Source organism: Hydra vulgaris, chromosome 01 (genome assembly GCF_038396675.1).
Source record: "Hydra vulgaris chromosome 01, alternate assembly HydraT2T_AEP".
Taxonomy (NCBI): domain Eukaryota; kingdom Metazoa; phylum Cnidaria; class Hydrozoa; order Anthoathecata; family Hydridae; genus Hydra; species Hydra vulgaris.
The window spans coordinates 39,788,707-39,803,650 of NC_088920.1; the positions used below are offsets into that span (position 1 = coordinate 39,788,707).

A 14,944-nucleotide genomic window follows, 5' to 3' on the forward strand; every position below is an offset into this window, starting at 1 on the left:
ATTTTTAAAATTAATTGACAAACATTTTCCTCCCTCTAATAAATTGCACAAAATTTTTAACAGAAACACTATTAAAGTAAGCTATAGCTGTACAAAAAGTGTTGAAAAAATTATAAAAGGTCATAATTTTGCATTGATTAATAAAAATGAATTTCTAAAAGAAAAAAATACTGAAAACTGTAATTGCAAACAAAAAATTAACTGCCCTATTAATGGCAAATGCATATCAAAAAATATTATTTACAAATACATTTTTCCTCGCTAAACATCCCTGAAAAATGATACATTGGCTTAACTGAGGGCAAATGAAAAAAACATTATGTTAACCACAACAATCTTTTAAACATAAAAAATACTCAAAAGAGACTATGCTATCACAATATATCTTTGGCAACTAAAAGAAAAAAAAACATTAATTTTAAATTAAACTGGTCTATTCTAAAAACTGCGCCTGCCTATAATAACATTTCCAAAAAATGTATACTATGTTTATAAAAAAAATTGAAATTATTACTCATTTGGACCAAGAAAATTTACTTAACAAAAAATCAGAATTATTTTCTAAATGCAGACATGAAAATAAGTACCTTTTAAAAAATTATAAAAACAAATGACCAGGCTAAAATTATCCTAATTCTAAAGAAATTTTTTCATGAATAATTATTTAATTTTAATGGAGTTGATGCAATTTCCTGGTAGCAAAATACCAACAGTTATTAAATGATTAATGAAACTAATTCCCAACTTTCTGTGAAATATTTTTTCTATAACTTGAATTTTTTTTGATGTTTAGACATTCTTCCTGATGAACCTACTGATGGAGAAACAGGCTGTCGAAGAAAAATAATAATTATAAAATAATAACTAATAACCTACTGATGGCGAAACAAATTGTTAAAGAAAATTAGATAAGTGTTTTTACTAATTTATATATATAAATTTTACTGTAGAGTAAAATTTATATATATAAATTGCATATAATAATGAAAAGCAAACTTAGCAAATGCTAATTTTGTAATGGGTTGTAATTATGGTTTCATGAAAGATCAGTAGTGAATGATAATCCAAGAAGATGTAAAGAAAAGGACTTGAATGGGTTGTGAACGGGCTGCCATTGATTTAAAAAGGAATGTCGACAATATCATGTCATGATATTATCGACATTCCTATATCATTTATATATCATGTTTTGATTTTAAATAATTTAGTTATTAAAACTGTTGAAAACTAAATGAAAATTTAGTTATAAAATTTTAAATAATTTAGTTATGAAATCAATCAAATTAATATCAATATACCACTGAAATTAAATATCTAATAAAATTGAACATAAAGTAATAAACCTCTTCTTCAATTTCAACTGCCTCCATACGTGAAATATACTTTAATTGTTCATAAATTGCATTTGATGATAACTCTTTGAAACGAAATTTTGCACAGCGTGATGTAATTGGTTCTATAATTCTAGGAAAAATCATCAAAACATAGATTAAAGATAAATTTTAGTTTTTGAACATGAAGATTCTGACAACCTTAACATTTTAAAGTTTTTAAAGGAAAACACTTGAAATTAATTTTTATAACTTAAAGTAATAATTACAAAGATCATGCAGACCATATTTTAAAAATCGGAAAACTCTTTAATTAAAAGTTGAGAGCGAAAAAACTTAAAAAAATATATATTTCTTAACAAAAATATATATCTAAACTTGTATTTTTGGTAAACGTTTTGTATATCCGAGAAAACTAAAAATTGAGAAAAATTTCTGAAATTCCGGAAAAATCCAGAAAAAGATAATCCCTGTAATTATGCAAACATTTTCAAAATCATCCAAAAACATGACTAGTTTAAAAGTGAAATTAGGATCTTAAAATGGAAACTTGGAAAATAAAAATCTGAATTGTATAAACTATAACTCATTATTACCTTTTATCTATAATTAAGATTATATGTATATAAAATATAAAATTGATTTTTTTATTCTTGTTTAATAAAAATGTTAAACATTACAGATAGTTATAGATAACATAAAAAATAACGTTCCAATTGAGATTAGAACGAAAATGGAAAACATTACCTACTGACATAGTTGCAGATTAGACAAAATCTTGTTGTTTTTGTTTGACGCTCCATGGTACGTCTTAATGCTGCCTAAGTATGAGATGAACAAAAACATAAAGATAATGATAAACATAAAGTTATGAGAGAAAAACATAAGGATGTTAAATTAATAGATATTAATATTTGATTTGAAAAAATTTGTATTTTTTTATGGTTCATTAGGTTTTAATTCAATTTATGTTCTTTGAATGATTTAATAAATAATAATCTTTATTTCTTAATCTAATGTATTAATGTAGTTTTGAACTCTTAATTTAATGTTTTTTTATTTAATGTTAATTAAGGCAAAGTAATGATAAACTACTTGAGCACTTGTTGTCATTGAGTCTGCTTCATCAAGTATCACAACTTTGAAAGGAGGACAAGGTGTACCACTAAGAACAAAATAATAATTATTGAGTAAAAATAATTTCTATATATTAAACTGAATAAAAATAATTTCTGTATTTTAAATTGAATAGAAAAAATAATTTCTATATATTATATTAAATTGAAAAAAAAAATTTCTATATATTAAGTTAAATTGAAAAAAAAATTTGAAGTTTCAAAACTCCTATTATTTATATAACCTCTGAAGTTCAAAATATTATTAGAACTTTGAGGAAAAAAATTACAGGATATTCAGAGGTAGTTCAAATTAAAAACAACACAAAACATTTTCACAATACATTACTTACAAATATAGTAAAAGTCAGTTTTATTGTGCAACAGATTTTCATTTATTTTTACATTTTAAAACAAGAAAATTGTGTTTTGAAAAAAAATTCAAAAGATGTTGATTAAGAATAGAAAACAAAGAAAAATTATTATAAATAATATATATAAATAATAATATATTCAAATAATAAGTATACTTTTTTAGAGATCAAACAAAAAAACAAACAAAAAAGATTTTGTAATTTTCAATTTTTTAAATTAAAAACCACAACAAAATCTAAATTAATAACTGAGGATATTTTATCAGAGATCTAAAATCTACAATCACAGTAATAGAATTCAAAGAATTCCAGACCTCTCACATAAAAATATATTCCAGAGCTCTCACATAAATATGCTAATGAGAGCTCTAGGGTGAAAAGTGTGCTTATGTATAAACCAATTTTTTAATATTAACAAAATTATAACTTGAAAATTAGTTTTTAATACTAAAAATAACAAAGCTTATAAAACCTTATATACACTTCCTACAATTAATTTATAAACCTTTCCTTTCTAAACTTTAAAAAAAATCTTTTTTATAATTATTCTCTTTTTATTTTTATAAGAAAAAGTTAATATACTCATATAGTGAATATAAATAGTCTACTAACGCACCCATTCAGATTGATAACAAAAGATTATCTGTTAAAATGTCACCTGATAAAGATATTTGACCCACAACCCTCAATTTTAAAAGTCAAACTGTGAAAGATACTACTCTAATTTCTAGAAAATGCATTATTACAATATGAAAAATAGGTGTTTTTAAAAAAGCAATTTAAAAATGTGTTTTTTTAATACTCAGTTTTTTTAGAAGTTTAAATTTTTTGCTAAATTTGCAAATCATATAAAAGCTACAAAATTGAAATTTTCTAGAGTTAAATCAAATATAGTTTATAATTTATAAAAACATAATTTTAAACAATTTTAAGTGAAATAATCAAACATACACTAGTATGCATGTTCTATATAGAACTTTAATATATAAAAATCTAAAAATATTATATTAAAAATTAAATTGCTTTTTTAGAAATCTGGTCCTGCTTTTTTTAGTTGTGCCTAATGAATGTTTTAATCCAGTAACATTAGTTGTGCCTAATGCAGTATGAATGTATGTATTAGTATGTATTTATTCTCAACTATAATTAAAAAGTCAAATGTCATATCAGTATAAAATAAAAGTACAGACAATTAAATTAAAAGTGTTTGGAGTAATGAAAAACCATCTAAACTAAAATTTTATAATTTTAGCTTAGACGTTTTTTTTATTATCCGCACACGTTCCTTGAATGTGTGTGGATAATAAATCACACACACACACACACACACACACACACACACACACACACACACACACACACACACACACACACACACACACACACACACACACACACACACACACACACACACAAGCAAATCGTGTTTTTATTAAACAAATAGCGAATAGTAATTTGTGAAACTTTAAATAGCTTTACAATTATTTGCTATTTCTTCATTTAACTATGATTGCAAACTGGTGGTTACATACACACACAAAATACAATTTAACTATAAATCAAATATAAACTAAGTATAAATTGGTTGATTTATTAGGACTTTGATATATAAAGCTACATATAATAATGTCCTTACTCTACTTTGAAAGAAGAAACAGACTGGCTGGCAAAATTTTTTACTTTCTCTCGAATTACCTAAATAAAAATAATTTCAAATTGTTATAAACAAATCTTTATTGACTAAACCTTGCCGCAAACTATGCTAAAATGAATTTAGTTATGAAAATTAGACAAAATAAAAAATTTATGACTCATGTAAATCAAATTTTGCTTATTGCGATTTCTACACATGCATAACATCCGACTTATTACTAGTGTCAAACTAAAAAATTTACATCTCAAACTTATAACTAATGTGAAACAAAAAACATTTACACTTCAGACATCTTACTAGTGTGAAACAAAAACATTTTTTTTATACAGTTATGTATTTTTACACATATATACTATATAAAAACAAATAAACCTTATATATCATGATCTGATTCATCTAGCTTCAGAAAATATTACTTTTCATTATTCATTACGTTGTGGTCCCTAACAGGTAATCTTAAAATATTCTATTAAGTCCGATAATATAATGTCATATATAAATACTTTGTACCATACATAAAAACATATAAAAACTTTGTACCACTTTCAGGTCATTAAATTTAAAGATTTATTTAGATATTTTATTTGGAAATAAATAAAATAGTAATTAGCATAGTAAATAATCTTATCCATAACTGTGTATTTTTACAACATATTTTAAGCTTTCAACTTCTCCAATATATAGAAGTAACCATATACTAAAAGGTCATAACTATAAACCATATACTAAAAGGTCATAACTATTTAAAACAAAAAGATTAAAACCATTTAGTGTTTAATAGTACAAACCCTTGGGAAATAATTATGAAAACTACTGGTGTCGCAATGTAAAACAATTGACCTGTATACCGCGTTCATCTGATGCATTCAATTCCAATACTCTACTTTTGTATAAATCATGCCTAATAATAAATCAAAATTTATACACAAAACCAATGATCAATTATATTTATATTAATTAGATACAAAACCTCATCATATGATGAAATAGATATTTTATTTAAAAAAATTTTATTAAAATATAGTCCAATAAATAAAAACAATTAAATAATTTATTGAAAACAGTGAAATGTTACAGAATTTGTATGAAATATTGTACTATATAATAAAAAATATTGTATGAAATATTGTACTATATATATATATATATTTTCTCCAATAACTTCACTTCCAACAAGAGTGCAAGCAACCACTATTAGAATTGGAAGCTACTGGAAGAGAAAAGATGAAGTTTATAGAACAAGATAACAATCGACAGATGACTTAAAAGATTGCAAATTATATGAATCAGGAAAGCAAGATGAAGGAAGCGAATTCCAAAGAACTGATGTTCGAGGAAAAAACAAGAGAAATAAGAGTTTTTGAAGCACTTAGGAATAGTCACAGAAAAAGAATGAGACTTAATTGAATGATAAGCAACAAGAGAATGAATTTTAGTAGATGGCACAAGAGACGCTAGCTCTTTAGAGCAGTGCCCATTATAGTATTATAGAAAAGTGAAAGAGAAGCAACATTACGACAATGTGATAATGGTTGGAGGTTGGCTGCAAGTGCAGGTCCAACTATGTTTACAACACCTTTTTGCACCATGTCTAAAAAAGAAAAGACATCATTGGAAGATCCACCTCAGATTTAGCAACAGTATTCCATACAAGGACAGATTTGAGATTTATAGAGATAAAGAAAAGAATCCGGAGTATAAAAAGTGTTGAGCATGATAAAAAGATGTAACCTAAGCAACCTAAACAGATGCTAATTTTGCAATGGATTTGACAATTGTTTTAATTATTTACAATTGTCATAAATATAGGAAGATCTAAATTATTGCGGTAACAATTGGCTAAAAAAAATTGGGTTTTATCTAAATTAAAGTTCACTAGCCACTGTAAGCCCAATGCTGTAGCAGAAATGAGATCCTTTCCAAGCTCAAATGTTCCCTCCACATAATCAGAGAGTGTTAACTTCTTATCAAGACAAGAATAAGTGGTAGTATCATCAGCAAACAATGCCACCTTAGATGTTAGAAAATCTGGAAGATCGTTAATGTAAATTAAAAAGAGTATAGGGCCATGGATAGAACCTTGAGGAACCCCTGAAGTTACAGGATATGAAGAAGAGTGCTGTCCATCAAGGACAACTTTTATACTACGATTGGAAAGGAAGAATTCAATAAACTTATAGATGTTACCTAATACACTGTAAGAAGAAAGCTTATGGAGAAGACCAGCATGCTAAACTTTTTCAAAAGCTTAAGAAATGTTAAGAACGATAGCCTCAACCTATAATTAAAAATTCTCCACCTCTATCTAATGTATGATCTGAAAACCTATCAGTTATTACTGTTAGCAAATCAGCTGCAGAACGAGAAGATTGAAATCCATATTGATGATCAGAAAGTAAATTATAAGATTCAAGATGAGCGAATAAATATATATACAATCCATTGCAAAAGAAGCATCTACTAAGGTTGCCTCTTTTTATTGTGCTTCCCATATTCTAAATACTATTTCCAGGCACATCATGCTGTTCAGGCACATCATGCAGTTCTTCTAATAAGATCATCTGGAGGGTGTTACTTGCGGTTTGTTATGTTCTTGAGAATTATTTCAAACTTGAATGACATCATTGTTACTTTACATTTGTTATCTTCCTTTAGCATTACCAGTTTTATCTTTTGGCCAATAGAAAAACATCATTGAATGGCTCATTTGATTTCTGAAAGTCATAAAAAAACATAATTGAATGGTTCATTTGAACTCTGTGACATGGATATACCCAATTCGCAGTTTCCACCTCGAAAGACAAGGTATTGTGCTTCGGTACAACACCTGGCATTCATGGCTAGACACATTTTATTTCTTAAGTTGGTTTTACCCAAACGTTGTCAAAGCTGAGATGGATTTTCAGTACAGTTGAATGATTGTTTCTTTATACAGCAAAGCTGCCAGAGCGATCAAACAATGCAAGTGGGTGACTGTTCTTTTTTTGATCCTGTGTATGCATTTAACTATACCGATAGGGAGTTTTGTCTATGATCTGGATATTTATTGTACTATGATCTGAATATCACAACTGTCTTTGTACTAACAATTGAGAAATTCCCAAAGTTTTCATCCAATATTCTCCCATCAAAACTCCGTTTAACTATACCAGTAAGTGGGACATAAAGTTCACATATATTAATATGGTGTGTCACTCGCTGGCCATAGCCATGCTGCACCTTTAATAACTATTCCTCCAATAAGCAGATAAACAACTACACCAAGTTCTATGGATGATGCATCACAATAAAGCTCAGCTTGTTCATTCACTGGTACCAGCTGTGTCCTACCAATCGAGTCCTCTTTTTTACATGGTGAAGCAACTTTTTCACTTTTTCTTTACAACCTTCAGAAATAAAATCACTTAAAGGAATATATCCAGCTAAACGTTTAACATATGAAGCTTGTAAATGCAAACTTCTTGCTACCGGGTAGTGTCCAATAAGTATACCTAACTGGCTGAATAGCTGAGTTTGTGTGACTGGATCAAAAAATTCAAATTGTACCACATTGTCACATTTCCATATCAGTTTCTCATTTTTATTTATTTCGACTTTCAATCCTATAACAAGTTCTTGTTCAAGATCTTAAGTTCTTGCAAGGATAACATTGTAATCCAAATTTAAACAGATGCTTTGTTACACTTTTCGCAGTTTCCACACTTTCATTAATAAATATATCATCAATGTAGTTATCACATGCTTTCTTCAATTTTGAATTTACATTGAGTACATGCCAAAGAATTGTGGTCACTGTTTTTGGAGCCACATTGAGCCCAAATACATTCTGGTAAAACAATACCGTTTCCCATTTATAATCACCTTTTGATATGGATAAAGATTTTTATCAATATAAATTTTAAGGTATGCTTTTTAAGATAACAAGTTTTTGCATTTTTTATTTATCTCTAACAATGCAGGTTCTCTTCATTTGCTGTGTGAAAATTTATAAATTTGTTAAGAGCTGGGAAGTCTCCCACTGGACCTACCTTTTTGCCTTTGCTTTCTTGCATAACACATATAAGCGGTATCAATACTTTAGGTGGTCTCAATGCTAGTTTTTTATATGCAGTGAAGAACCCAGAGTTATTTTGGGGATACTACTATTTTTTTGGCAACATTGAAGGGGTGTTTTTACTTCTTTACCCCCCCCTCTTTTTATCCCCTAGTTAAAACCGGTGCCGTGACAATGATTGACAAAAAAATATAGGCATTATACATAAAATTACTCCATATAAGAAACAATTTGTAACAATTACTAGTGAAAATGTGAAATAACTTCATTGCAACCATGTTGCAGTGATTTGAGTTCTTTCTCAGAATCAAGAGGTCTGAGGTTCAATGTTGGCACAGACCAGATAAGCGACATGTATGGAAGGATGTGTAAACTTCCTAGTTAAATTGTTCTTCCAGAGTGCTTTGTGATAAGACACTTAGTCCTTCTTGGAGCACCTTAACAACTAAAAAAAAAAGTAGGTTATTGTGGACTGTTGTGAGAACAAGTTAAGTAACAACTCTAAATTATTAGCTTATTCTTCTGTAGACATAAGACAACATTTTTTTGTATTTTTATCAATAATTATTATTTTAAATAAATTGGATCTTTGCTGCAATGATTTACTATTTTTTGATTATTACTAAAATAAACATTCCATTCATCAATCGTTTTTTGACATTTAATATATCTTTCTGTTTTCAATATATTTATTGACATCTGATTCGCAAGCAAATGGGCTGTATAGCAAAGTATTTCCTAGCTAAAACATATTTTTACTCTAGATATTTTTATTTTTGTTTAAATGCAACTTTCATTCATTTTAAGTCAAAGTTATCCAATCAGAATTTAAATTGCATAAATTTTGACATAAAGTTGCATAACTTTACACGCTGCAAAGGTTTCTAGTTTTAAAGTTTTTTTAATACTTTTAAAATTTTAAAAATTGAAGTAGAATTCAAGCAAAAAAAAAAAAAATAGCAAAAATTGAATTGTTTATTGAGCTTTTCTAAAAAAATTAGTTAAGAATAATTGGTTAAACAAAAAATATAGAATTTTGGACCCTCCCCCCCCCTAATAGTAATGAAATCTTTAAATACTTTAAACAATTTTTTATCAATATTTACATTACATATATTATATTGCAAATTTTTGTGCGCTTTTTTTTGTGCGCCCAAACAGGTCTAGGTTTGTCCCTGATATGGCACAAGTATGCCAGAGTTGATCCATTCATTTAATTCTTTCTCGTAACGACATTTGTTCTCTTAGTTCATCTTGTATTTACAAATAGTATTATTATTTATTCAGCAGGTTTTTTATTCAAGTTCCATTATGCTGTCCACTTTTTCCTGTCAAACTTTACCGTGAAATATTTTATTTTCTTTATTACACTCTATGACACCGTATTTTATTATATTCCGCTGTGTCAAATACTAACATTCCGCTGTGTCACATGCTAACATTTGAACAGTACATCAAAATTTAAAAAAAATTAAATTTTATAGTTTTTGAAACTTTTTTTTTTCAGTAACCAATTTCACTAAGTTTAAATTTCAGCATTTCTAGAGCAGAAAAAATTGATGTAGTCATGTGCGGAGTATGACATATCCAACAAAATTAAAACCACAGATGTCTTTTTCTATCAAGCAGGAAAAAAAAATCATAAACTCTAATTTACTTCCAACAAGGTTGCAAGCAACTACTATTAAGTTATGAGTTCGTTTAAAATAAAGAGAGGATAGGGTTAAAAAGCTAGAAGACAAGTGTAGGTTGCATATAAAAGGAAAACATAAAGATGGGTAAGAGTTATAAAATTTTGGTGTGCAAAAAAAAAACTGCCTTCAAGAATAACTTTATCATTGGAAGCCAGAGTGGTTTGATGTTTAACAATGGGTTAATCTGTTTAACTGGTGTGATAGGAAGAATATGGCCATTAGATTTAGGACTCAAGTTAGTGAAAAGTTCTTTCCAAATAACTCTGCATTATTCTTGGGAGAAGTAAAAAGATTAGACCTGTGAATTAGAGATTAAATGGTAGACTTACTTTAGTTAATGATACTGTTAAAGACTTTTCAAAAGTCTCTAGAATCTAGCATTTGAGATAAGATATGAGATTTAGTAAACTGAGAATAACAGAGCTTAATATCAGACAGGACCTTTTTACAATTGCTTCTTGCAATAATAAAAGGACAAATGTTCTTAAGAAAAATGCTTTTATAAAAAAGATGAAAAACTGATTACAGTTTAATAAAGCAACTGTTTATATTAGAGAAACCGCATAAAAGAGGAAGGATAAAGCCTAATGGTGATGATGATGTTACTAATGATGATGATGATGATGATGATGATGATGATGATGATGATGATGATGATGATGATGATGATGATGATGATGATGATGATGATGATGATGATGATGATCATATGGATATTCGGTATAGCAACGCAAAATTTGCATTACCAAACATTTTTGTTCGCTAATGCAACCTGACGCGGCCTATGTTCGTTTTTGTAACAATTTTGTTCGTTATTGCAACTTGTTGTTCGTTATTGCAACTCCGGGAACGCACGTTAAAGCCTTATAAGTTTTTTGTTTTTTAAGAATTTGTTTGTTCGTAATCCGGCAATAAATTTGTTCAATCGCCATTAAATACTAAATAAAATATTATATACATACTTAAAATATTTTATACATATATAAAATATTTTATACATATATAAAATATTTTATACATATATATATACATATATATATATATATATATATATATATATATATATATATATATATATAAATATATATATATATATATATATATATATATATATATAAATATATATATATATATATATATATATATATATTTATATATATTTTATATATATTTATATATATATTTATATATATTTTAAAAATTTTAAAATGTATTCTACAAGTAGAGTGCTCAATGTTCTTAAAAGAACAGAGCAATTATAAATTAGTAGAAAATCACTTAACAAAAATTTATCTCATTTAACACTGTGTTTCATAAATAAAGATTCATCATAAAATCATCATTTCTGATGAGTCTTTATTGATGAAACACAGCGGTTAATTTGATAATCACTTAACAAAAATTTATCAATGAGATAAATTTTTGTTAAGTGATTTTCTACTAATTTATAATTGCTCTGTTCTTTTAAGAACATTGAGCACTCTACTTATACTCTAAATATAAAATTGTTGTTTTTCACTTTTTCTGTTTTCTGTTTAAAACAAAACAAAAATTCAAACTTGTCTAATAATTCTTTCAAGGTAGTTCAAGTGATATCGAAGACTTGGATACATTTGTTACAGCAGGTATACGATTTATTCATATTTGTATATAATTTTTGATACACGTATTTGTGTATATTATATGTTATAAATTATATAAATATATGTTAAAAATTATATATATTTTATAAATTTTGATACACATATTTGTATACAATTTTTGACGTGTAAATATATGAGAAATAAAAGTGTTGCTCAATAAATATAGTCTTAATAAGGCATTAAGCTTGAACTCATAAAATTGGCAGTCAAAATAAAGCCAAAAAGTAAAGATTTTACTAAATGATGACTTAATAATAGATTTTTTATTTTTGGATCAGATTTTTTATGTTAGATAGATTCACAGGTGTAAGGTTGCAATACAATCTAATAACTTGCACGAAATTCTTTTTAAATTTCAAGTCTAGATGTGAGAGAAAGATCCTCGATACAGTCTACCTTATTTTGTGGTAATATTTTTTTTATAACTGTTTGTAATAAAATAAGGATATAATTAAATGTTTATAGGATTGAATCTGTTTACAAAGAAATGTATGATTGAAATAGCACTTCTCAGTTGCTTTAATCTATTTATTCTGGTCAAGTAAGTATCTTACTTAAATTTATAATTCACTGTAGTTGAGCGGATCTTCTTTGTCTCCTTTTTTAAAAAGTGGTGTAATGTTTGCAGATTTCCATAATTCTGGCATCTCTCCTGAATGAATCGCTTTCTTGAGTATTAATGACAAAGGTTTGAATAATCCTTCTGCACAATGCTTTAGCACATAGACACTAATGCTATCACAACCAAGTGACTTGTTTTCATTAAGTTCTAATAAATAATTATGTACAATATCTTCTTTTAGTTCTTGGTCCCAGTCACATTCAAATAATTGCATTGTTTTGTTGATAGAATGTGGTAGATCTTGATTTTCTTTGGCAAATACTGATTGGAAACTACAATTTAGCAGATTAGCAATGACTTTTTTATCAGTTATTATTTTATTGTCACTAGTTTTAAGTGCTAGTAGTTTTCTATGCGTTTGATTTTTTCTTTGTGCATATGCATAGAAGAGTTTTGGGTTATGTTTTACTAAGTTTATTGCATGATCAAGAGTAGATTTTTTATTTTGTTTTTTAATCATTTTATTAACTAGTTTGTATTCATTATTTAGGTTTGTATTTTTGAAGTTTGTAGCACGCACTCTGCACCATAGATTACGTTTTTTTCTAATTAGATTCTTAATTTTTATGTTGATGCATGGATTTTGGATAGAACTAGTGGATTTGAAGTGGTGAGGAATATATTGTTTGCAAGCTTTTTCATAAATTTTTAAAAAGTATTCATAACATTGGTTTGTATTTATTTTATCAAATATTTCATCCCAATTCACTTTATAAAACATGATATTTATTTCTTGGTATTTTATTTTTCGAAAAATATATCTCTTATTGTTGAACTTTTTCTCACATGAATTGAGTATGTTACTTTTCCATTTTAAAAAGTAATGTCTTTTAGTAATTTGACCATCGCAATTTTATTACATAGTAATTTAATCATCGCAATTTTTTGCAAAGCCTCTTTAATTGACGTAAGTATAAACAAATAAATGTTTGGAGTTCCATGTATGGAAGTTATCTCTCCAACAAAAAATACGCTGGTTCAGCTCTTGCAGCAAGGGAGGGTCTGAGAGCTAAAAAATAATTAAAAAGTTAATTGAAATTTAGACTTTGTTATAGTTAAGATAAATCAATAACCTTTACACAATAGGACATAGTCTAGTTACTAAGTTTTGCACAATATTATATTGAGGTTATAAACAAATATCTTATTACTCGCCTTTGAAAAATATATAGCTTATCCCCAAGAGGTGTGCGTGGGGTGGGGTGGGTGGTGGGGCTTACTACCTTGATTCTCACTCTCAACGCGCTCATGATTGAATTCAAACTCAAATAATAAAAGTAAGAAGGGAAAATGCCTTAAACTTTATTTTTCTTATTTAAAACTAGTATTAAGATGCATGTATGTATGTAAGAATACGAAATAATCATTGTAAACTTATTTACATTTATTATAAACTTAAAGTTGCTAAATTTGTTTATTTTGGAAAAACGCTTACAAAACGATTTTAAAAAAAACCTATTGGTTTGGGATAGATACTAGTGTAATAAACTATTTTTATTTATCTGAAATTTATTTTTTGAAAAAAAAGTATAAACAATTGCAAAATGTAAAAAAAAATTTATTTTCTTCTGTTTTCATTTTTCCATTAGTCAATTTCTTTTACCCAAAAAAACCCATTCCGCGGAGCATTCCTGCTTTTTTACGATGGAGTTTAGATTTTATAAAAGGAGTTTGATTAAAGAAAAAAAAAGGAATTAAACCTAAACAATAAATTAGAAATAACGAACCTTTTCTATTCGTCCATTATCAAAAAATAAGTGAGCTCGGTAATGCAACCTGGATAGTTTCGGTATTGCAACAACTACTGTTTAAAACCCTAATTCCCCCCAAAAAAAATAATGTCAAAAGCAAAGTAAATGTTTTTTGGACATTCGACATGATATATATTACATTCATCAAGAAAAATAACTTTAAAAAAGTTTTTAAAAAAATTTTATGTAACGTTTTTTTCAAAATCAAAGTAGGAGATTGCACATTAATATATTATAGAAAGTTTACTTGAACTCAGAAACTTAAAATCGCCATAATGATATGAAAAACCTCAAAGTTTAGATAAGTGGATTTTTTTCGTTTATAGCTTGATTTAAAGGGAATGAATAAAAAAGACATATCCTAATCATTTTTTGATGATCCCCATGCCTAAATCCTCTTTTTTAGATTTTTCGGTAATGCAACGCCTTTTTCGTTATGGGTCTTACCTGTTAGATTTTTTTCTCAAAAATTTTTTTCGTAACTAACATATCTTAAAAATTTATATCTTTCTGATAAAAATTAAAAAAAAAAAAATTTAAATTGCAAGCGATGCGGGTAAATTCTAAAATCCTGTGTGCCGATGACAGTGTTACAATAGCGAACACAGAACCACATACTGATGATGATGATGATGATGATGATGATGATGATGATGATGATGATGATGATGATGATGATGATGATGATGATGATGATGATGATGAT

The 14,944-nt window shown here is 27.1% G+C and overlaps 1 protein-coding gene across 2 annotated transcripts in view; it reads right to left on the bottom strand.

The window, feature by feature from the left end:
- Positions 1-14,944, bottom strand: part of LOC100205184 (replication factor C subunit 4) — a 34,420-nt gene that overhangs the window by 15,150 nt on the left and 4,326 nt on the right. For both annotated transcript variants that reach the window (XM_065788148.1, XM_065788149.1), the window contains exons 4-8: positions 5,315-5,375; positions 4,457-4,515; positions 2,427-2,496; positions 2,079-2,152; positions 1,344-1,464 (exon numbers count right to left, since the gene is read on the bottom strand). In XM_065788148.1, the coding sequence (XP_065644220.1) occupies positions 1,344-1,464; positions 2,079-2,152; positions 2,427-2,496; positions 4,457-4,515; positions 5,315-5,375 (385 nt within the window). The remainder of the gene's footprint in view (positions 1-1,343; positions 1,465-2,078; positions 2,153-2,426; positions 2,497-4,456; positions 4,516-5,314; positions 5,376-14,944) is intronic.